Here is a 25,678-nt window from a genome sequence, read left to right on the forward strand (position 1 = left end):
TCAGATAAATACGAGATGTGTGGGTGCTGGTATCCATAATAGATGTTTCTATGTAATATCATCTTATTGATAATGACTAAAAAGGGGTTCTCTGTAAAAGAGAAGGATATGTTTATTGAAGAGAAATGTTTGATGCTGGTGTCTGAGCTGTGATTAGAAACTGATCCCCCAAAACCGCCAATCAAGGAATCTCATTTCCTTTTCAGTCATCGCAGGATGGCAGGCAGTAAATGCAGCCAGCTAGCAAAGCCCTCAATAAATTAACGTGAGAAGGGTCTGCCATGGGGTGACAGGTACCTGGTACAATCCCTCCCTCCCCACAGGGGGATGGCAGCAATGTCATTTCCATTTCCTTGTGACATTATTCCTGGGAGCAAAGCATCCTCTGATTTTGTTTCCCTTCTTTATCCTGCACCTTTTTCTGTCAGGTCTCATGAGCAGGAGCAGCTCATTAGATCTCTGAGATGATCTTAGTCAAAGCTGCTCTATACAAAACAATGTGGCCCAGATTATTCTGGTGTGTTCCCATAAATTGTGGCTGTATTTTCATCCTGAGAGAACTTTATTTAGCTTCCTAGACGGTTGATGTATTTTAAGCTCTGTCCAGGAGCAGCATGAAATTGCCAACACAACCTAGGGCACACACTTTGCCACCCACAAATCTGTATGCTATGCACCAAGTTTAGCCTTGAAACTTCTTAAGACAATATTTTTGACTGCTGCTAGAAATATAAACCAGTGCCCTGTGGCACATATTTTCAGTTGTCTTCTGGGGTTTTACATTTCAGTTCTTTGCTTTTATGGCAAACCGGGCATTGGGGCAGAATTTGGCATCTCAGTGTTATTTCTATATTATTTATTAACATTTATCTGATTTAATTTTTTTTCAGTGTTTGTGTACATAAAACCAGGGTCTGGACAGTAGTCAGTATTTACCCTGGCTCTGAAACAGACTCCGGCCTTGACCTTGGAAAGAATCACTTTAAACCACCACCCCTGTTCTAAATAGCAGCAATGGGAAGTTTGCTCCGATGTGTATGTGTCAGTGCCCTACAGCAGATGCTCCTAGGCTCCCAAAGCCATTTATCATAAGCACTATATTATTTGCTATCGTTATGAAGAGTCTCTTTTAACAGAAACAGTCTGTTTCCTTAGGATGAGGAGAACTTCAACGTGGTCTCAGGTGTCCTACGACTCCCTGAGCAGCCACAGCATCCTTCTAAACTCTGCAGCTGTGAGGTTAATTATTCTCCTCCCAGAATAAGCCCCTTCAGCTGAAGAAACAGGGCCAGGCTATAAGTTCATAACATGGGTGTCACACCAGTATCAGCGTTTATTAATACTGGTCCTACCTGATATCAGATGCATTTAAGACTGCAGCACTGCAGAGGTATCATTGCATATACATCGCTGCTCTACCCGTGCACTCACTGCCATCTTCATCGACACTGCTGTGAATAAACTCCTGTTATTTGCATTTGTAAAGGGAGATAAAAGCATCTAGACAGGATACCAGATGCATCATCCCCTCTGTGCATATGGCCAAAGACCTTGCTGTTTCCTAAACTCACTAGCCTGATACTTAATCTAGATTTCATTTGTGTTTGCAACGCTGCATTTCCCAAAAATGTAGGTAGCGTTGGGGAGTAGTAGTAGGGGAGCGTTGATCAGGCAGCCTCACCACCGTCCACAGATTATACCAATAAAAAATAAGCAGTCTTTGTGTTATTATCCTCACAACTTCTGCTAGCAGAGCTGCGCCAGACAACGCTCACACCTTTTCATGCTACCGAAGGGAGGTTGTAGTGAAGTGGGAGTCGGCCTCTTCTCCCAGGCAACCAGCGATAGGACAAGAGGACACAGCCTCAAGCTTCGCCAGGGGAAGTTCAGGTTGGACATTAGGCAGAATTTCTTCTCAGAAAGGGTTATTAGACACTGGAAGGGGCTGCCCAGGGAGGTGGTGGAGTCACCATCTCTGGAGGTGTTTCAGAAAAGACTGGACATGGCACTTAGTGCCGTGGTCTAGTTGCCATGGTGGTGTCAGGGCAATGGTTGGACTCGATGATCCCAGAGGTCTCTTCCAACCTGACTGATTCTGTGATTCTGTGAACAGCCTATATAAAGGGAAAAACATGAAGCATAAACTCAGTTCACTGCATCAGCTCATGGCTTGAACCAGTTCCCTTTAGCCCAGTGGTCATTCTCATTCTGAAGGGTAAAATGCTCCGTTATATCACCTGCAGCAAGCATCGAAACTGATCTCGCTGCTGTCTGCAGGGCACTCAGAAACAACAGGTTCCTGTCCCTAAGGGACAGCATCCCCTAAGGGATGGCACCAGAGCTCTTTAGAGCAGAATCACAGAATCATTTTGGTTGAAAAGGACCTTTAAGATCATCGAGTCCAACCATTAACCTAACACTTCCAAGCCCACCACTATCCCATGTCCCTCAGCACCACATCTACACGGCTTTAAACCCCTCCAGGGATGGTGACTCCACCACTGCCCTGGGCAGCCTCTTACAACGCTTGACAGAAGCACTGGACAGAGCAGGGCAGTTGTCCCCTGGGAATGCCTCTAAACAGAGACTTTGAGCATGTAGTTGGAGACGATGCAGTTTCCAGCCTTTTGTGGCAACATTTCCTCAGGTGATGACATGCTCGCACAGCCGACATGCCCACACATTGCTGCTGAGCAGGAGGTGACAATGTGAGTCAGCTGCGATGTGAATGCGGGAGAGGTGCAAAGAAAAGTGTCAGAAAGCAAAACTCCAGCTTATGGGGGTGTTGATAACTTTTCCCAGACCAGAATTCATCCTCATTCCCCAAAATAGAAATGTGAAATTACTCTGCCACTTTTCATTTACAGTTTGGCCCCAGAAAGTCATGGAAATTTGGGCTTTACTTTGAAGATTATTCCTGTCATTTCTCAGTTCCTGCACACTTTAATGTTGCTTAAAATGGTATTTTTTTGTCACTTGCTCACTTTTCTGTTTGGTGGTATCATGAATCACTGGGCAAACATCGTAAACATTAATTTAAATGAAAACAATAGTTTTGAAAGAAACTAGAGTGTAAATGGCACAGTGAAGCAATTGTCTTTTTGTTCTGTTTGGTCTAGCATCAAGCACAGCATGATCGCAGTCAATGGCTGTAATCCTTGGCAAGAACAATGATTATTAGGGATTTATAAATTAATAGCAATTAATGATGAGTAGTAGCTACTAATCGTGCCCCTGTTCATTCTGGGCTTTGCTCATCTGCTTGTAATCTTGCAGTCTACAACTACCTGAAGGGAGGTTGTAGCGCAGTGGGAGTCAACCTCTTCTCCTGGGCAACTAGCGATAGGACAAGAGGGCACAGCCCCAAGCTTTGCCAGGGGAGGTTCAGGTTGGACATTAGGAAGAATTTCTTTTCAGAAAGGGTTATTAGACATTGGAATGGGCTGCCCAGGGTGGTGGTGGAGTCACCATCTCTGGAGGGGTTTAAGAAAAGCCTGGCCATGGCACTTAGTGCCATGGTCTAGTTGTCATGGTGGTGTCAGGACAACGGTTGGACTCGATGATCCCAGAGGTCTCTTCCAACCTGGTTGATTCTGTGATTCTGTGATTCTGTGAATGTATTAATGAAATATTTTGCATTTGCTAGCTGTCTCCCACATGTATGCATCAGCCTTTTCTTTCCACTTTCTTTTTTTTCCAAATGTATGAGACTCAGGTTTTTGGACAGTAAAAGAGGGTCCCTCCTGGGACCTCCTGGTGGAATTTTGAACTGCTGAACTAAAGAAAATAAATTAGTCTTCTAAGAGGACTTGGAGGCAGAGATCTCTGCAGTCCGCTGCCAAGGTGTTCCTGCTGCCTCCTGTCCTTCCACTCCAATCTGCTGCCTTTGGTGTCTGTGTCGGCGTGTGTCCCAGATGACACAACCTGAAGGAAACTTTTGGGACCTCTATAGTCCAGCACTATGATTGCTTCAGTGAGACAGGGACATGCAGACGTGTTTGCCTGGAAATGGTTTATTATTAGTGCTGACGCTTCAGAAATACCCACAAGCGATGGGTAGAATTCAATGCCATTGGGTTGTCCCAACGCTACTCAGTTTATCCCAAGATCCACTTCTATGCAAAGGATTACATTACTATTGTAAAATTTGCCTCTTAAAATTGTGTAAACTTACAGACAAACTTACACGTGCAGATTTTCACCCAGACCAACCCTGAGTGTGCAACTGCGATACTGTCACTCTGGTGTGCAGGATGCAGAGGGTGTGCTGAGTTTCTACTCTTATATCTGCTTTGCAGAAGCTGCAGAAAGATACTACTGAGGTTCTATTTAGAATCATAGAATCATAGAATGGTTTGGGTTGGAAGAGACCTTAAAGACCATCTAGTTCCAACCCCTTGCCACGGGCAGGGACACCTTCCACCAGACCAGGTTGCTCCCAGCCCCATCCATCCTGGCCTTGAACACTGCCAGGGAGGGGGCAAGCCAGCCTGAAGTTAGAGTAGTAGACAAGGGCGATGCCCTGTAAGTCTACCTAAACCAAGGGAAGTTCTTCAGCAGTTTTGAGCAGGCTTGAAGACACACAGTGAGTTTACACTGGAGAAGTACTTTGTGTTGCACAACGATGGGTTTTGAGGTGCTTTTTTTTTTTTAATCTGTTACTAGGCTCCTAAAAGCCTAGTACCATCAGGCTAGAAACTTCCAGAAATGTCAAATCACACCTTGAGAGATTCTGTGTGAGTCTGTGTTATCTGTGTGTTTGTGTGCTTATTCCTGTGCACGCATCGATGGTGGGAACAGAAGCACAGCTTCAAATGCTAGTGCTGTCCCAAACGACACACAGTTGCTTCAATTCAGTATAGGTCTACCTACACACATATATATTTTCTTCCTTCATTTCTTCTGTCTTTTATCTTTGGCATGCATCATAACTCTGCCATGGCACTTTTATTACAGGAAAGTGAAGGAATTCACAGAACAGCTAGTTCAGAAACACAGGCACTTTTGGATTTATAAATGAAAACATTCATTTTGCTGTTCTGCTGGGCTTTTGACATATTTCAACAACTTCACCAGATAAATGGGAGAAGAAGGATAGATGGACACAAGTTCCACAAGAAACTTCAGGGAATTCAAAGAATTTTCTATGTTAAATAAAACTAGGAAAAAATAACTATACTGTATCACAAGGCGTTTGGTGAATTCATAGCTCACGTTGTCTGCATTATACAGTGTGGTTACGTCTCTGCATGAACACTCATATATGGATTTAAGATGGGCATCATATAATCAGATATTAATTCTACCAGTAAACATGAATTCACAGATATTTTCACATGACTACTCCTCCAAAAACACTGCTGCTACAATCAGATAAAGAAAGCTGGTTTACCTTGGGAGAGGGCTTTATCTTGGTGGGGCAAGGAGGGGGTGAAGTACTATGCAGGTGTCCTGGTTTGGCCTAAACCAGGGCAATTTTCCGTTCAGTGATTTTTACTTCCAGCTAAGTCTCTTCTAAGTAACTGCACTTTCTGAAACTAACTGCATGTTTGCAGACAGTGTCTCCTTCCAGGACTGATAACGCTCGAAGTTTGTAGTTATCACTGAGGCACCGGTAGGGATGTTATGCAGAAAGGCTCTTGCTGTACTTAGTCTTAGAGAAACCAAGGTCACTGCCAAATTCCTCACTGCTTACAAGTGAAGAGCCGAAGGGGGGGGTCGCACCTGCAGGGAGGAGCGGACAGGGCAGGTGACCCAAAATTGACCAATGAAGGTATTCCATCCCATACACGTCATTCTCAGTATAAAGCGGGGGGATCACGGGGGTCTCGGCCTGTTTTGGGGGTTCTGCTTGAGGCTTGGGCTGCTTCTGCTGCTTGAGCCTTCGGCCCTTTCTTCTCCCTTCTCGCCCTTCTGCTATGGCTGGTGTCCAAGGAGGACTCTGTCCGTTTTCCTGCTGCCCCCGATCCCGATCCGGGCATCCCTGAATCCAGCTCTCGACCGTCGCTAGGCCCAGCCTGGGCCTTCCCGGAGCCTGCCCTGCAGTGCCGGTGGTGACGTGGCTGACTTCAGGGGAGCTCGATCTTGGTTTTATATATATATTTGTATATATTTGATTATTTCTATTATTGTTATTATACTCTTTTTCATTATTATAGTTTATTAAAACAGTTTTAACTTTCCAACCCGTCAGTCTCTCTCCCTTTTCCCTTCCCCTTTCCCTTTGGGGGGCGGGCAGGGTTAACAGAGAGCATCTGCCACAGGTTTAATAGCCGGCCCAGCTTTAAACCTTGACAGCAGGCAAGGTCTATGAAGCGACAGTCTCTGTCTGTGAGCAAATCAGTCAAGCTTACGAGTTGAATAGGATGGATGTCATCCATAAAACCTCAAAACAGGAGCTGCAGAAGTCATGCATATTTCTGAGCAAAATGGGGCAACAGACTAAAGCAAATGACAAGACATATCACTGTTTAGGCCACTGAATTGAGTTCAAAAAGTCTATTCCTGAAGCAGTTGTTTAAGGTCATTTTATTCTCAGTAGGGGGAAAAAACAGTGTTTCTAAGGGCCAATTAGTCTCATCATAGGAGCAAAAGCTATGAAAAACCAAATGGGGCAGATGAGAAAAATTAATCCTGAAACAAGTTCTGGGAAAAACTGCAGATCGTCTAGGGAATGGCATTATGGAGGAAATTTGTGCTTAAAATCAGGTATAATTTTGACAACAGGTTTGGCTGAAAAAAAAAATAATTCTGGTTATAGAAGAAAGTATTGAAAATGTAACAATGTTTAATTTCAAAATGATGCAGATGGATACATTTTGATTTTTCATGTCAAAGACGTGATTAATTAGTTGAGGTTAAAAAATAGCTTTTAGTTTGATGAATAAGTAAAAAAAATGAGCTGGGACATATCACTAGGTGGCAAAGTATTTTTAATTGATCTCCAGATTAAACTATTGATGTATTTACTTGTTTATTTGCTTGTGGACATCATTGAAAATATATTACGGCATTCACTTTCCTTTTGGCTTCCAGATCAAAAAAAAAATCCATGCTTCACTCCCTGCTCTAATCCAAGCTTGGGTGGGTTTAAGGAGAGGGTAGTGAAATGGCAGCCAACATCCCTGCTCCATCTGAAACCCCTTCTGCATGACTGGGTGTCGCAATGCAAGTTACTGCTGGAATGTACTATGTAATTCTGGCAAGAAGTCAATAAGCTCAAACTCCTCAAATAACCAAAGCATGGTACTAAGAAATCAGTGGAGCAGGCAGCAGCCCAGACAGCCAGTCCATTAGCAGCTTAACCACAGCAGATGTAAAGTCACCAACAAAACTCCCTACGGAGTCTCCCAAAGAGCCAGATGCTACTGCTATAAAAAGATCTTCTAGAAACTTGGCATGTCTCCTGCCCACATGTTTTTTTAAAGAAACATTCTCTAGATAGGAGGTTATTTTTTATTTAATTTGGGGTTAGGGGTAAGGGAGAGGAGGAGGGAAGGGAAGGAAAGGAGGAGATATTGCTTATTTATTCCGGTTTGCTTGTGAGTGAATCTTGTGCTCATGAAAACAAAATTCAGCGATAACATGTCCTGAGACACAGAAGGCAACAGGCACAATTCCAGCCTTCTCCCACACACAGCTTTGCTTATGCACCTTGGACTGACCTACAGATCCTTCCTCAAAGAGCTCTGCCAAGCACTTGGGGTGAAACACCAGCTGTTATTTTATTCTTTTCTGCTTCACTGGGCCACAGGTGAGCCCAGCGTGCCCCAAGTGCTGCACTTTGGAAGTCTTCTTGCCTTACACTCTTGGCTGGTGCACGTCAACTCAGGTGGTTGAGGAAAAACTTCTTTACTTTGAGGGTGACAGAGCACTGGAACAGGCTGCCCAGGGAGAGTGGGGAGTCTCCTTCTCTGGAGATATTCAAAACCCTCCTGGATGTGGCCCTGTGCAACGTGCTCTGGGTGACCCTGCTTGGGCAGGGGGTTGGACTAGTTGATCTCCAGAGATCCCTTCCAACCCTTAACCAGTCTGTGATTCTGTGATTCTGTGGTTGTGCTTGGCCTGTTGGTCTTTGCCTCTCCTGTTGCTCTGTCAAAGGACTTGCTTGCTCACTTACAGCACTACCAGGCTTTTAAGTTTTCCTGAAATAACTGTGAGCCTCATCTAAGTCCCAGCTGCTGGATTCAGGTGATGAGGGTGTTTCAACTGTGATTTTAGTAACCGCAAGAACAAAAACAGTAACAAAACCGGTAATAATGTGTAATCCTCAGAGTACAGATACCATCTGTGTCAATAAGATAAGCATCGAAGCCTAGGACAGATGGAGACACCAACTTTACAGATATCTGCACTTATATGGGTGAATGCCACCCATATGCCCAGATGAAAGGCTCACCTCCATCTGTGGATGAGGACAGATTTTGTTTGAGGAATGTATGGTGAAATATTCTGCAGGATTTAGATATAATACCTCAAGGTGACCCCTTACTGGGAGTCTGAGTAGCAGTAAGGTGGTGGCTTTGTGTTTTGCAGTTGAGGAAGAAAGCAGCTGATATCCTGCTGGAGAGATTAGGGTTTATCCTCCACCTAAGCTGCACCTAATGTGCAGAAAAGAAGTCAGAACAAACAGCCACGCTTTGATTTTGAGGGAAATTTTGACAGGTCTGGCCCTAGACTAGGCCATGTAGGACTTATTGTGTGATGGCAACAGTCCAGTTTAGAGATGAGTTTTGATGACAGAACAGGCGGTGGAGGACAAAAAGGAGGTAGACAGATGGTACCCGCTAGCAGAGTGTTTCTGTACCGAGCCCTCAGGGTGCTCCTCAGTTGTATGAGTCCTAGAGCTCAAGGGGGTCTTTAATCTAGAGATACCCTTGTAAGAGTATCGCAGAAGACAGGAGACATTCCCAAGTGATTCATTGCACCAGCAGGAAAGGGAGAAAGATCTACATTGTCCAACTACTGTACACCTTTGATTCAAAACAATATTAGGCTATCATTAGGGAATAAATATATAATTACAAGACAGTGAAGGCAAGATGCTTGTGAAATGGTGTTTGCTCCAAGACAGACTAGGCCCTAGGAAATCACAGAAGCCAATGCTGAGCATGGAAGTGGATGCCCACAAAAGGAGCCCTGAGGAGGAGATGGGCCACTGGTGGTGCCTATCTCTGGTGTCCATCTCTGGCACACTAGAGCAGACCTAGCTGCTAATCTCACGGCCTTATCAATGGCCTGTTCAACGCATGGCTCTGTTCAGGACTGATGCTTCAGAAGTGGTTTCTTCAAAACCAGTGATTCTTGGTGACAATTTTTTTTCTGCCACTTACTTGCACCCTTGTGTACAGTTAACCCAGGCTGGATATAAGACATTCCTGTGATTATTAGCATATTCCTACTCCTCCCTCTGCACTAGTTTTTTTTAATTTCCTTTAGCATTTTATTGTTATTGCCATCAGCTTGGTACTGCATTTAGCTCTCTGCTGATTTTCTATTACAGCTGTTCAATGGTACATTTTGTTACAGCTCATATATTCATGTAATCTGATAGTTTGTGTTCTCTCCTTCATAGCAATTCTTCGCTGTGGGGATGACCTATTCCGTCATTGCTATGCAGTTTACATCCTGCTATTCCAATGTTCCACTGATTATCTTTCCTCCACTAAGTTTCCAAGTTGTCTGTTTTAACAATACCTCTTGCTTAAATGGACTCTTGCATATTCAGATCTTTTGGTATTTCCTAACAAACTGCACAAGCCTCTAGGTTCTCCTTTTTCTGCTCCCAAAGGGTATATATTTTTTTTTCTACTTTTTGAATTATTATTACCCAGAAAATGAGCCAACATAATCCCTGTGCTTTTTCACGCTTCTCAACTTTCCTTTGCCTCTACTGAGGTTTTTCCCAACAGCATTTATTTCCCATTTCCCCTTCCCTCACACAGACACAAAAACAATGATGAAACCAGGTGACAAAGAATCCCATGTTTTACTGCGAAAAGCTACAGGACCATGTATATTAGAAAAATTTCCAGTTTGCATTGGGAAAGACTTTTTACTTGTTTCATAAGTCAGACTGTTGGAATAGGGAGTAATCCTTGTGGAGAAGAGATGCATTTTAGCAAACATTGTGTACACTTTTGGTTTGCTTTGTTTTTTTTCTTTTATGTCTTATATGTTAACGGTGGCATCCTCCAAAGCTGAGAAACACGTGAACAAGGTTGTGTTTGTTGCTGGTTCTGGGTATTCTACTTTTACTGTTTTTCTTTAAAGACTAAGAGTATTCCTTGAGATTTATACAACTGGTTTAGTTTCTTTTCTCCCTTACTGTCTTACAGCTTTTTTTTTACGAATGCAATAAACACAAAGAGAAAGGTCCAGTTGTTTTGGAGGGAAGAGGGGAGGGAAGGACATGGCTAAATGAAAAATACATTTTTTGATTGATTTAGGCATGAAAAAAATTACTCCCTTTTTGTCCCCTCTCGCTTAACAATTTTGTATTGCTGTTTATATTCTGTATGAGAAAAAAATTACAATGCCCAGGTATTCATAGTTCAGATTCCAGTTTCTTCAGTTTCCTGAGTGTATTGAATCTCCACAGGGACCACCCTCCTTCCCATGAAGAAACAAGACAAAACAAACAAAAAAACATTTATCCAAATAACCTTAGGGACAGCACATTTTGTAGCTCTGTAATGGGAATCTGGGCTGACAAATGAGAAGACATTCCATCGAAATCCAAGGCCAGCATCTGCGGTTCTCGGTGCTTATCTTGTCCTAAAAATAAAAATTTTTTTTAAGCATTAGAGGAAGGAAGAAGAAACAAACAATGCCACCAGGAATCAGCCTCAGTCATCCTCATGCATCTGTACTCAGCTTATTGGCAGCTCAAGGCCTGTAGCTAACTGTCTCTGCACTATGGAGATGCCAACTGACACCAAAGAGCAATCACACAGCATGACAAAATATCCTTAGTCATCCTACATTCGATGTGTAAATGATGGACAAAACATGGGAAGCGTGATATGGAGAGGCAATATAGCCATGGCAGACATGAAGCCAGGGTAAAGACTCGACTTTCCAGAAAAACAGTCATGTTCCTGAGCCACTAGACAGCTTCTCCTACTTGATATCCCTCTATTATCTGTAATCAGTCTCCCACCAGCAGCATTTGAGCAGAGGGATTTCTCTTAGCTAGGTTTCAGGCAGGATTCAGTTCCCAAACCATAAGCATCTGATGCAATTTGAGAGCCCCAAGGCATTCAGAACATTCCCATACAGATGGCAAATAGTGTTCGTGGGAGATCTGTCCTTCTCAGCGCTGGCAGCTGGACTCACTGCATCTATGTCCCTTCGTTGGATGAAGTGAGTCACTCTGCATGCTCCGTCTATCTGGACCTCCTTTAGGTGTGGAAACAGAGATACTCTACTTGCATGTAGACACCTACCTGTAGGCATCGTAATCTGATGGAAGCCAAGGAAGACTATATGTCAGCTGGTCAAATACTGATGGCATATTCTAGAATTTCACATGAGTTCAAGCCACGGGGCTCAATTCACTTCCCTACACCTCAGCACCTGGAGCCACTTGAGATGTCCTAGAGTACCCTGCCAGGCTGCCAGCTCCCAGAAGGCACAAGTCTGACCTGGACTCTGCATCCATTCTGTGAGGCCATGGATATATGAGACACCTGGAGCATCTCAAACAACACCAGGAACCTACATGTGGGACACTGAATCGAGCCTCTGTGTACACACTACGGACAGCCTCTCCAGCTGCTCTACTACTTGAGCTTATATGTTTCAAGTTAAATAGGGTATGTTTGTAAAACAAGGTCTACGTTAGAGAAGCAGGTATCTGAACAATTCAGACAACATCCAGCTTGCTCCCAAATATGTTCCTTCCAAGCATTTTGGGCTGTTTGATCAGCTCCCATGAATGGATATGCACCCAAGAGATAAGCCATGAGGTAAGATTGACTCTGCTCATCTCACATTCAGTCACATGGCAGGGGGAGAGTTGCGTGCATTGCCTTCACAGGGGGTCCATGTAGTCCACTGCATGTATCCCACAGCCCTCTTCCATACTACAGTGGTCATTGGACCACAAGTAGGGTAGAGTGCTTTCTAGCTATGTGAGAGAGATTAATGTCTTCTGCTGCCCATATCTTTCCCACTGAGTAGTGCAAGGAGTAGATGTGTAGCCAATGTGGGAGTGTTTTCTACCGCAATGTCTACTGTGAAGGAAGAATAGTTGGCTATAATCCTGCAGAGCACTTTACCTGGGGGGCTGAAAAAATAGTGGAAGAGTCACTAATTGAAGATGTAATTGATTACTCTGTGTTACAAATAGCACACAGCATCTGAGGACAAGCCAGTGGAGAGGCTATATATAAGAAAAGTCAATACAGAGTAGTCAAAAACAACAATGACCAGAAAATAAAGGGAAAGGGAAAGACACAGTTCAGTTCTTATGTTAGGATACAGTTCTAGCTTTCCTCCAGCATATGGGAATGGCCAAGAAGCACGAGCCACTACTTTATTTTTGGACTCAGATCCAGATTCCCACTGAGTCCCACTGGGATTTGTTTGCTATATGCTCTCTGGCAAAGGGCCATCACCCTTTCAAGGGTAAAGACTGAATTTATCTTTCCCTAAAGATGCCAACAGCAACACAGCAGGGAGTGGAAGACGCCACCCCTGAATGACACCCATCATGGCTCATTGGCAAATACTTCCAAACCTTTCCAAACCCATCATAAGCATAAGACACTCTTGCTGGCCTCTATGCCACAGCTCCCAGCCCTGTGCCAGCTTTACAGCTTACTACTGCTCACTTGTCTTCTTCAGTGGCTGATGTTACTTTAGGTGACTAGAAAGACTTTTGGCATCAAAACAGGAATTTTTCATGGCAGTGGGTTTAGGATGGGAGTAAGGATTGAAAAAATCTCTAAACAACAAGTAAAGATCACGCTAGCAGTGGGATTACCCACTATGGCTGTGGGCCAGTCCAGATCTTTGGAATCAAAAACTGGGAGCCACTATGGGAAAACTGAGTGCATGTTCAGAGAAGATGAATGCCTTTAAGAAAGAAAACTGGATCATAATAAGAAAAAAAGTCATCTTTTTTAGCCAGTTTACATTTTGTTCAATTATGTCTTGGAATAAAGACCTGGATGTGACTCCTACTTAATTGTCTCCCTGGGGCGCCAGTGAACATAATCAAAAGTGACCACATAGCAGGCAGGTCTCAATGGGCTGGAACAATGTCAACTCCAAAAACAAAACAAAGCCAGGCCTGGTCAGGACAGAGTAGAAGAATAAACCAAAGCAGAAGAAAAAGAAAACCAACCACCCAAAACCCAAAACAACCAGAACAAATCTGAAGGAAACCACTGCTTTTCCCAGTCTATCAGATACTTTGCAGAATAGATGCAGTTGGTTAACTCTCAGGTCAGACCTTACCCAAGAGCTGAACAGAGATAAATAATGGCGAATGCCAGTTGAAAACCACGGGCACCTTTTCCAGGAATACAAAAATAAATGATGACTGTGAAATACTGGAAATGAAGTTCAGCTCATTTGCAATGGTGAGACAGAGATACCCTTAATGCTGTTGCAGTTTGGAGAACACTACTGAATAAAGTCAGAAGATGTGCTGGACAAAGCTCATGTCGTTTCCTGGAAAACCAACCCATTTGCCCAGAGATGTTGGGAGCCAGATTTATGGAAGGCCAATAATCATCCTCCAAGCATGGGTTCAGGGACATAGGCACGCGTTACTCCTTCTTATCTACTTTTCATTGTATTTTTTGCCCACTCTTTCTCTAGTCAGCTCAGTTCTACCTCCTTGCCTTTTTAGGAGAACTCTAGAAGCAGAGACTTATAAGCGGACATGAAAACTGTGCATCCTTTGAAGTTTCCAGTCAATCATAAAGGAATGAGCACCTGCTCTTTGGAAATCAGATCTGTTTAGGAGATATTTTGTTGGACTTCTGAAACAAAGGTGTCCAGATTTACCAGACAATTGCGGAAAGGTCACCAATTTTCTGTTCACTTGATAGGAAGATAATATTTTACTCATTCTTGTCATGCTTCCTTGTACAGCATGCTGAAAATACTAACTCCCTTTGATTAGTCATTTATACATTCTTCAAGCCTATCTCAGATACAAACCCAAAATAATAGGACATACAAGGAGGACAGAAGAGACTCACCTGGCACTCAGTTAGCCATGATGTGTTTCACAAAAGCTGAAAACAAGAGAACGAGAAGGGTCATTTATCAATTCCCTTTCATTGAACACAATAATGTCCTGGGTATCTCAGCTTGGTTGTTATTTAATTCACTCTTCTTGGTTCCTCTGATGCAATGAAGACCATAACACTTTGTAAATATGATTCCAGATACCAGGTGGTAAACATATTGTAAGTCCTTAAGATAATACATATACGGTGCAGTGTAGCCAGCAGTCTAGGTAGCCAGTGGAAATGAGCACACACATCCATCAATCCATAACTTGCTTAATCCCTTACCCATGGCTGCCATATGGAACTGGCTTTCCAAAGTATACAGCCATGAGAAACTCTGGGTCCTCATCTTGCAAAGCTTTCAAGACTTCAGCACATTTGTACTGAGTCAGGAGGCACTGAAGATGCCTCTGGAATGAACCTCTAGAATCCACAGAAGGTCACCAGGTCAGGTATGGTGACTATAACTCTCCAGTGAACTCAGGTTTGCGAGCAAACAAGATATTTCAAAGTCAAATTAAGCTTTTGTTTCAAAAAGTTTTGGGTTCCATTTTTCTCCATTTATAAAAGCATTCATTATATATAATTTGAAATTCAAAAGGAAAAGGAAAAATACCCTTTACAGTAAGGAAATATTTTTTCCTTCCCAATAACCCACCCATGCTATGAATTTCTCTCAATTCAGTGTAAGTTCATGAGTCACTTGGGTTGGCTAAATCTACAGATTTCTATAAACAAAATAAGAATATACAGCCCCACCTCCTGAAAGGGCCACGACCATTCAGCTATGGAAAAGACAAATAACCTTCAACAGATAGGGTATATCAGGTGAATTATACTCTGAATTGGTCTAAAATTTGGAAATCACACATCCTGATCTTTGGGAGCCACATCTTCCAAGGGTTTGAACTTTCTCAGGATAACTGCAAGAAAGCCTTCAAGGACACGACCACTGCTCAGACCAATGGTCATACCTACCTTCATAGTTGATACAGCCATTGGCATCTTCCTGACCAGCCATTAACTTATCAACTTCCTCTTCAGTCAGCCTCTCACCTGGGTAGAAAGCAAAATGCCTGTTTAGTACCTGAACCCTTTTTTAAGAATTTACAAAGCACAGTTCAAAGAAACCAAGAATAAAAAAAAGAGAGTGAGAGAGAAGAGGGGGAGATTTTCTCTTCAGTATAATTTGTGGTGCTGACTGCTAGGAAAGCTACTTTTGAACTTGCAAACTGAGAAAATTTGATCTGAAAACCAGAAAGACAGAATAAATATGGAAACCCACATGATATTATGTTCACATACCCATTGTTCTAAGAATAAGCTTTCTCTAAGTGCCAGATCTTGAAGGCTTTAGTCACTTTTTAACCAAGTCCTCACTAAGTAAACTCTTAGTAGAGCCACTATCTAGTTTGCTTCTGAGTTTGAGATTCAGGAAGATTCCAAGATCAATCTTAGGATCTCTGATTTAGATCAGTGATCCATTCCATTTAATAAAATTATCTAAATATTAGGTGCCTATTGACTTGTAAGGCTTCATTCTGGTTAAGCAGAGATCAACCCAATCCGTCTCCTTATTCTGATATTAGGCACTGGGTTTAGGGTGAGATCAAATGAGTTCCAGAAACGTAAGGGAGAAATTTGAGGAGGGTTTCATAAAATCACAGAATCATAGAATTATAGAATCATTTAGATTGGAAAAGACCTTTAGGATCATCGAGTTCAACCGTAAACCTAACACTGCCAAGTCCCCCACTAACCCATGTCCCTCAGCACCACATCTACACGGCTTTTAAATCCCTCCAGGGATGGGGACTCTACCACTGCCCTGGGCAGCCTGTGCCAGTGCTTGACAACCCTTTCCATGAAGAAATTGTCCCTGATCTCCAAACTAAACCTCCCCTGGCACAACTTGAGGCCATTTCCTCTCATTCTATCGCTTGTTACCTGGGGGAAGAGGCCAACCCCCCCTCACTACACCCTCCTTTCAGGCAGTCGTAGAGAGCGAGAAGGTCTCCCCTCAGCCTCCTTTTCTCCAGGCTAAACCCCCCCAGGTCCCTCAGCCGCTCCTCATCACACTTGTGCTCCAGACCCTTCCCCAGCTCCGTTGCCCTTCTCAGGACTCGCTCCAGCACCTCAAGGTCTTTCTTGTCGTGAGGGGCCCAAAACTGAACACAGGATTCGACGTGCAGCCTCACTAGTGTTGAGTACAGAGAGGCAATCACTACCCTAGTCCTGCTGGCCATGCTATTTCTGATACAAGCCAGGATGCTGGTGGCCTTCTTGGCCACCTGAAGTCATAGAAATGAAAACAAAATAAATTGCATTGGGTATGCCCTGCTGCTCATGTTGTTCCACTTTTCCATCACTGAGTTCTGGCACAGAGTAACAATTCCTTCAGCTTGTGAACCTGTGAAAATTCAACAAATTTTTTGAAAATTGAACAAAAAAACATGCTAATTTACAGAATATTTGGCTGTGCCTAGGATTTGACCAATGTTTAGAGATGCCACTCTAAACAGAACTAGTAATTCTTCAGATTTAAATATTTCTTATCAGGGCTTGAAAATCTGACATTGCACATTGTTCTGGGTTACTGGAAATAGAAGTGTAAGTACAAAATTATTTCTTTTAGTACTGTGAAACTCACAAATATTGATCCCTCCTTTAAAAACAGGGGCTTTCCATTTCAGAGGCACTTCTGTTGAACAGATGACTGATAAAAAAATGTTTCATCTTAAAACTTCTCTTGAAGGTGCAGAAAAATGGAGACAAATATTGAAGGAATAGATGGGGTTTCCAATGTTTGAATAATTTTATGGTGACAGAAATATAATATTTATTGGTGAAATAAAATACCAGAACAACAAAGGAAGGAAGGAAGAAGGAAGACAAATATTTGTGCTGTAGGTTAGTGATTTTTAGCTTCATTTAAAGACTATTTTTTAGTCTTTGTAACTGAAGACAATGTGATGGCTGAAGTCTTGCCCAGTCATTTTCTCTATAAAGGTTACCCATAACGATACAAGTTGTATAGGAAAGACATCAGTGATGAAAATGCATGAGGGAAGATTCACCTTACCCAGCGTAGCCAAAACGTGGCGGAGTTCAGCCCCCATTACTGTTCCATTTCCCTCCTTGTCAAACACACGCAGGCCCTCCACAAAGTCCTCATAGGTGCCTGTGTCTTTTGTCTTGGCAATATGCTGGAGCATGGGCAGGAAGGTCTCAAAGTCGATCATCTTGGAGTTCATTTCTACAAAGACACAGATGGAAATTAAAGTTTTGGTGGATTCTGGGAGAGCTGAAGACTAACCACGGGGCATCTACCATGGGTAGGTGATGAGGGTAGAAGAACTGTGGCAATAAATGCCAACTCAAGGGGAGAGAAGAGCATAGAAATATTGTACGTACAGATGGAAGAATGGATAGTCTGAGTGGGAAAGAGGTCTGGCAAAGAGATAAATATGAGTTTTTAATAGATAGATGGATGGATAGATAGATAGATAATCTCCTACTATCTGACATACACAACAAACATCAAGGAAAAAAATACTGTTAGACTCCCAAGGCTATTTCATGCAGCATAGAAGTATGAAACAAAGCAGAAAACAGGAAGAGAAGCCAATTCTCAACACGAAATCAGCTTTCCTTTGCAGCCCTGTAATGCAGAGATGTTTAAAACCACAGTGGGAGAGGAGCTTCAGAGCTAATAGGCAGGAGGAGGGCTGTGTATTCCTGATTCTTTGCCTTTCAGGAGCATTACATGGCATTTTGTTCCCACGTGTCTCCTTGTCCTACCTGCCACTGTCCTTGCCATATCCTGACATATCATAGTTGTTGAATGAGGGTCTAGTTGTCAGTTCCACCTCAGCAGGAGGAAAGGACAGAGGAGTAATCTAGAAAATACCTGAATGTAGTAGTCTACAACTACCTGAAGGGAGGTTGTAGTGAAGTGGGAGTTGGCCTCTTCTCCCGGGCAACTAGCGATAGGACAAGAGGACACAGCTTCAGGCTTCGCCAGGGGAAGTTCAGGTTGGACATTAGGAAGCATTTCTTCTCAGAAGGGGTTATTAGCCATTGGAAGGGGCTGCCCAGGGAGGTGGTGGAGTCACCATCTCTGGAGGTGTTTAAGAAAAGACTGGACACGGCACTTAGTGCCATGGTCTAGTTGCCATGGTGGTGTCAGGACAATGGCTGAACTCGATGATCCCAGAGGGCTCTTCCAACCTGATTGATTCTGTGATTCTGTGATTCTATGTAGATATGGTCTGAGAGAGATTTCCTTTGTTCTGAAGAGATATCCAGTGTATGGTGAATGGGAGATATTGCTGCAATCAGTACAGACCTTCTAACACATTTGTAGAACAAACTGTGTCCTCACAATCAGTCTATACCTTTGTTTCTTTGGATGTCTTCAAAATGTCTGCGTTTTTAGTAAACATGTGTGAATGCCTGTCATCAAAGCAATTTTAAAAGGTAAAAACTTGTCATTGTAAAACACATTGATGCACAGGGCCATTAAATTAATTAATCTTCCTAAATCTGAGGCAACTATATTGACAGTTGGCAGCAGCGGCGGCAGCAGCGACAAAGACTGAGGTGAGTGCGGGGCGAGGGTGAGATCGGGCCGTACTGGGCGGGTTCCGTACCCGGGGCCACCCGAGCAGCGGCCCCGAGGCCCGTCTGGACCCGGAAGTTCCCAGCTGGACCCGGAAGTTCCCGGCAACGAATCAGACGAGGAGGGGGCGGGGCCGGAGGCTCCGCGGGAGAGTTGAAGGGCCCCTGGGGAGCGCGGCGAATAGGAGCCCGCAAAAATAGGAGCGCGCAGGCAGGGCGAGCAGGGTCGGCGGGGCCCTCAGTCCTCTGCGGGTGCCAGAAAGGACACGGCAACCCAAACGGAGCTGCCGCAGAAGCCTGCAGAGGTGCAGGTGGAAACGTTAAGGAGCACAAGAGCATCCCAGGAAGAGGTTGGCAGGCGGTGCTGTTCCCTGCCTGCCCTGGGGGAAACGGACAGGCCTAATGCTCCCCGGGTAGTGGAGGATCCTCTTCCTCCTCCACAAGGAGCAGGAGAAGACCTAGGGGATGGGGGGGAATGGAGGCAGGTCCCTGCTCGGGCTGGCAGGTGAATCCCATCCCGACCTTCCTCACCTCCCTGCGTCCCCCTGCAGAATAGGTATGAGGTGCTGGAGCCTGAGCGTCTTCCTGAGCATCAGGAAGACACAAATCTGGGTGAAAGACCTTCTACGGGGCTACGTAAACAGAAGCAACCAAGTAGGAGGGTTGCAACCAGCTCCAAAAAGGAGAAAAGAAAAGTAATTGTTATAGGCGACTCCCTGCTAAGGGGAACGGAGGGCCCCATTAATTTTTCCATCAGAAAATGGAGACCTCATCTGCTTCATGAGTAATCTTTGGAGTGATCTTTTTCAAAACAAACACAGAGGAGGACACCAACCTTCTTGTTTAGGTCTGCCAAGCACTTTCATGACTTCAGCCTGGGTTGGATTCTGCCCCAAAGCTCTCAGGACATCTCCACATTGTGCATATGTGATTTTCATCTCAGATTTAGGAGTCCGGTCGAAGAGTGAGAACGCTTCCTTAAATTCTGAAATACAAAAATATAGAAAGAAATGCATGCCATGCTCCCTCAGATAAAGTCAGAGGAAGCCTAGACCTTCCCCCTAACTAACTCTGTCTGACCCTTGTATTTTGCAGTTTGGGAACAAGTTTGATGAGCTTTGTTTTTGCTGTTATCTGCAATGTTTGTGTTCCTCCTCCCCTGCATTTTCCGGTTCAATCAGGGAATGGAATCAGAGAGGTCAAATGCTCTTCCATGGTATTTCCGTCTCAGCTAGTATCGGGAAGTGCAGAAAACCTTACAGAAATGGTTGGCCTTGAGACCTTTCCATAGAATCATAAAATCACAGACTGGTTTGGGTTGGAAGGCACCTTAAAGATCATCCAGTTCCAACCCCCTGCCACGGGCAGGGACACCTTCCACCAGACCAGGTTGCTCCAAGCCCCATCCAACCTGGCCTTGAACACTGCCAGGGAGGGAGCAGCCGCAGCTTCTCTGGGCAACCTGGGCCAGTGTCTCACCACCCTCACAGCAAAGAATTTCTTCCTAATATCTAATCTCAAACTCCCCTTTTTTCAGTTTAAAACCATTCCCCCTTGTCCTGTCACTAGTTGCGCTTGTCAAAAACCCCTCTCCCGCTTTCCTGTAGCCCCTTCAGGCACTGGAAGGCTGCTAGAAGGTCTCCCCGGAGCCTTCTCTTCTCCAGGCTGAACAGCCCCAGCTCTCTCAGCCTGTCTCCATAGGAGAGGTCGTCAGGAGCACTCAGGATGGCACAGAATTCAATAGCCGTTCTGCTCATTAGCTAATTGGATATTGTATTCAGCATTATACACTTAGATAGCACTGACACAGACCACTGAGATAAATACACCTCTATTAGCAGGTAACAAGACATGCCATGATAACCTACTGGAATTATCACACAACAGTCTATTGGTGGGGGAGGATGAAGGTATATGGAAAACCTTATAATTGATAAATTGTTGTATTTATCAGTGTCCAGGAGCAGATCTAGAAGAATCCTCTGATTTATCTTGACAAGAGCATTCCCATGGGAGAGGGTCCCTGTTCTACTACTAATTAATTCAGTCAGTGCAAGGGAGACTTCTCCAGCCCTGTTACTCAGGTTCACCTCTCCCTACTGCAGTTGCAGACACATTGCAGAGACAGAGGAGCATCTCAGGGTGCAAGCAGCAGTAACAGGCTGTTATCCTTTAATGAACACACTGCATGGTGCACGGTCTAGGGGTGATCACAAATATCGCTGTGAATCCCCGAATCTGCCCCTTGTCCTGCTGTTACTCTTCTGTATATGTTTCCCTCCTACTCTCCAAACACAATTAGGTTATCTCCTTTTCCCTAGATCCTGACTCATTCAAACATTCAGCCATTCAGCCATGCACTCTGCATGCCAGATTTTCTCCATCTTTCCTTTCTCAATTCCTTATCCTACTTGTTATTCCCCCTCCCTCTTTTTTCTTCTCCTTTGTTTATTTCCCTCTCTCCTTCTTTCTTCTAGTTTTGCTGGCTTTGCCCCTCCTCCTTTCTCCCTCCCTTTTCATTTTTATCATTTTTATCATATCTTACTCATTTCCTTCCTCATCCAACGCTTTCAAACAATGATGCATTTTCTTATTTTGGACTAATTAACATTCCCCTTGTTTCCTTCTTTGCATTCTCCTCTTTGCTCTCTCTTTCTTTCTCACCCTACCTCTCTCTCCTGGATGTTTGCCACCTCTGTCACCAGCCAGAGCCCAGGTCCCATTGGAAGCCCTCAGTCCAGCAGAGGGCAATAATGGATCTTCATGGGCTCCTTGTTGACAGTGGAAGGGGGACAGAGCCCCACTCCCAGCTCTGTCCTTTCCTGGGGATGTCAGCAGCTGAGGTGGATGAGAAACACACCACACCTACCTAGTCCCTCAGACCAACAGCCTGACCACCCTTCGCATCACCTCCTAAAGGTTCACAATTTGTCATAGTTACTGACAGCTCAACCGCTCATATTGCTCTCTTTTTTTTTTAAATTTAAAATCAGATGTAACCGCCTCTCACCAGAGCATTGGCCTGTGGGTTTGGAAACCCCATTTTGTCAATATACAGAAGCAGCTTTTTTTTTTTTTTGTATTTGTGTTTGCTGGCTGAATGCAAGTTTCCATCAAAGCAAAGAAACCAGCATGGCTATGGCCTCCTTTGCCCTCCTGCTAGCCATTAAACCACTGGCAGGAGCAGTGTATATTTTCATATGCCTAATTGCTACCTATCTTCTCATCTTGAATAGCTCATATTCTTCTCTCTTCAGCAATTTAGGAGGTGAAGAGGCCAGGAATCCAGTTTCATAAATACACATTGCTACAACCAATAAATTTCACTCACAGTTGAGGCAGGAGGACATGAAAAGATGGGTGTGTTACACATGGCTTCACCCACAGACCATTCTTCTCCTTCTGAGAGTAACATTTTGGGGGCTAACATAATAATGAATCATTGCAGGGAAGTAAGTCTGGTGCAGCAAAGTCTTTTCCTTAGCAAAAAGAAGAGGTTCAGAGTATCCTAGAAGACAGAGCTGGAAAAGACCTTGAGGTGCTGCATTATCTGTTTCTCCTCCACCACCTCAGCTTAGAATCAGGTGCCAGAAGACCAGTTGGGCCAATGGTGATAGACTACCAACCAGTAATATCTAACAGATAAGGTGGACTTCCTATTGATCTAGTTTCAGATGACAAATGGGGAAGCATCTAGTCTCACTGAGACACCTAGGTCCTCATCTGGTCAACAAAGAGAGAGAAAGAGAAATGATTGACATGGTGGTGTCAGGGCAACGGTTGGACTCGATGATCCCAGAGGTCTCTTCCAACCTGGTTGATTGATTCTGTGATTCTGTGATTGTTATATATTAGAGGTCTATTTTTTAAAAAAACATATAAAGGTATGACAGGTGACCTTGACCTCCTGATGACTTCCTGAAAGAAGAAATTTGACCAAATTAAAAGTGCAGCACAGAGCTGAAAATCAACCCAGAACAAAACAAGTGCAACTGAAACCCAGAAGAAAGGGAGAGCTGGCAATCTTGAAGCACAAGAGAGTGAGGAGAGAATGCAAAGGAGAAAATAAATCAAAAAGTCATATTGATCTAGAGCTCCTGTGAGTCCCAACTCTCAAGTCATGCTAACAGCCAGTATAACAGCTATAAATCATGGTGAGTGGTGCTTGCTGTCTAACCTGTGTTTTTAACACAAAATAAAACAGTCTCAAGCACTGGAATACTGATTGTCCTCTTTCTTAAACTGGTGGCACACTTCTTGGCAAGGTTTTGACATCTACAAACTAGCATAGAGGACAGCACATCCCAGGGAAAAATCCAGGTACAATTGTGGACCATGCTGTAGGTATATTTCTACATCTGAAGCATCTAAGCTCCACCTAGGAGCAAATATCTATCTAGCAACTATCAATCTGTCTGCCTACTCATCTACAAACCTAAGAACCTTCTAAAGGTCAGGTGAAGGAGAGGAGAGAAAAAAAATAAAAGAACTAGAAGAGGCCAGGAGGAAAGGAATTGAGGAGCTGACTGATGAGCAGTGATCAGTCCCCAGGTGATGTTCAGGCCATTAGGCACTCCTTCTAGCCACTCATGGCAGAAACTATGAACCAACTGTGGGATTAACCTTGAGTGGATTTAGTGTTTCTCCCCAGTGCTAGCACACAGTATAACTGTTATGCTGTTGTAGCTGACATGGAGGTCTCATAGCCTTTCTCACGCAGATGATGTTATCTGCTTCCTACCCCATGGCTTTCCCTTTGGTATTTCAAGGACATCCTGTTTGACAAGTCCTGGATTCCCAGCTTTTCTCTGTGTATGCAGTGAGTACGGCTAGACCAGAAGGCAGCTGTGAGAAGAGAAGGAGAAAAGAAAGAAGATGCAACTTTCTTTTGCTAGAGATGGTCTACATCTACTCTAGACCTGCTACCTTTTATGGCTGCCCTGGGGTTGCTCCAAATTTGACGTTTCCTAGCCAATGGGCTGATGGCCAGACAAGCATCACATTTTTTTCTGAATAGGTCTTTTTCCATTCTCTTTTGTAGTCTCTACAGCTAGTTCTCCTCAGGGAGAGAATAAACAAGGCATAGAAACAGGGTGGGTCCTATCTATTCACCAAAACATTAACTGATGAGACATCCAGCTGTTGTGTGCTGCTGGAATAGTTCAAAAGTTTGTGGCTCAGAACTGTGCCTCTCTTATGGTTCTCCCATGACTTTGGGACTGGAAAAGAGGCAGGTTCCTAGAAATTAACTGTTGCCTCCAAACATGTGTTACCTTTGACCTGTTGTTAGAAAGTAGAAACTAAAGCCATTAAGAAGGGCTTGAAAATCCCAAGGTAATGCTGAAAGTCTGTGGCAAAGCCTCAGTCTCTAAGACATTATGGCATTTGGTTCCAGTTCAGAAAATCCTTTTTTCTGTATCTTTCCTCTCTGAATCAACCTGACTGGATAGACTGTGATTTTTCTTTTCAATTGTTCTAATTAACTCATTTTCTAATATCGTCTCTCATAAGCTCTACCAAGTTCTGCCAAGTGTTTAAAGACCAAACCAAAATCCTGCCAGATGTTTGACTCCATCTATCAATTATCCCTTTAAGTAAAAAGCAGGCTGGTAGTTGAGGAAAAAGGGCACAGCTGCAGTGGTAGTGTTCCCAGGACTTCATGCATGAGGTTTCAGTATCAATTTCTTGGGCTGGGACAAGGGGTTCTGAAACTAATGCTGATGTTTTGCTTTGAAAGAAAAAAAATACCATCGCTGTCATTATTTGCTGGTTTCTGGAGAGCTGTCACAAAACTGTAACACATTAAATTGTGATTGAATACAGGGAAAAGTTCTCAAAAGCAGAGTTGTGAGACTTTCTTTTGAAAGGATTGATATTTTGTTAGTGGGTTTTCCTAAAGAAAGAGTATATATTTGGACTGAGGCTTTGGCAGTGTGTGTTTTTTTTTTCTTTTTTGGTTTTGCCTCATTGGCAGAGAAGCTGATGTTTGTTTTAATGAAATAAGTACCTAATCTGCATAGTACGTGATTTTCCCCCTTTTCTCTTGACCAACTCAGAGAGGGTTTGGAGCAGGGACAGAGCAGGAGCAAAGCCATGAATTAAAGCATGGGAGTCAACTCCCTTCTCAAGGGAGATCCAATTCCACACACGTGTCCATCCCAGCACTTGCCAGAACCTCCCAGTGATGGGATTTACTGTGCACAGAAGAGAAACACATCTTCCTCACCTTCAATCTGATCAGGGGTGAATTCAACCTGGAAGAGACAAAGAATAAAAGTCAGATAAAAACAGAAAACCAAAGCAAATAAGAACGTTAGGTTAGTCTCTGTCTTATGGTTCTGGGTGTTTCCGAGGTACATGAAAGAGATCGACTCATAACTTCAAGAAAATAATGTTATAGTGCCTGTGGAGTCGTCTTCTTTCCTCCTCCACCTTCCCTATTCACCAGCCCCACCTTTAGGACCTCTGTCCCCACCACAAGGCTGCAGGTGCCCTTTGTCCATTCTTCTGCTGCTCCTGTGTTCCTGCTGTAGTCTCCTTCCCCTATCCCAAGTGACTCCCCATCACTGATGCCATCTCCAGAGATGATTATGGTAGCACCGTGGTAAATCCCAGGCTACTTTGCTGAAAAGATTTTATCTGTAGACAGATGGGGGTCTACTATCCATAGTATTTTCCAGCAGAAGAACTAAGGGGTATCGAGTGAAGCTGGCATGAACCAGGCTCAAAGGAAAGTGAAGGAAGTGGTTCTTTCCTCTTACAGTTGAATTGTGGAAAACTGGTCATGGGGTACTGTGGATGTTCACAGT

General features: G+C 43.8%; 1 protein-coding gene across 1 annotated transcript in view; it reads right to left on the minus strand.

Moving 5' to 3' along the window:
• Positions 1-10,520: 10,520 nt before the first annotated feature.
• MYL3 (myosin light chain 3) overlaps positions 10,521-25,678 on the minus strand; it is a 39,181-nt gene continuing 24,023 nt past the window's right edge. Inside the window, exons 2-7 of the mRNA XM_068404976.1 lie at positions 25,096-25,123; positions 19,705-19,854; positions 17,332-17,505; positions 15,228-15,305; positions 14,217-14,252; positions 10,521-10,776 (exon numbers count right to left, since the gene is read on the minus strand). Coding sequence (XP_068261077.1) covers positions 14,224-14,252; positions 15,228-15,305; positions 17,332-17,505; positions 19,705-19,854; positions 25,096-25,123 — 459 coding nt within the window. The 3' untranslated portion in view covers positions 10,521-10,776; positions 14,217-14,223. The remainder of the gene's footprint in view (positions 10,777-14,216; positions 14,253-15,227; positions 15,306-17,331; positions 17,506-19,704; positions 19,855-25,095; positions 25,124-25,678) is intronic.

This window comes from Nyctibius grandis, chromosome 7, assembly GCF_013368605.1.
Source record: "Nyctibius grandis isolate bNycGra1 chromosome 7, bNycGra1.pri, whole genome shotgun sequence".
NCBI classification, from domain to species: Eukaryota; Metazoa; Chordata; class Aves; order Nyctibiiformes; family Nyctibiidae; genus Nyctibius; species Nyctibius grandis.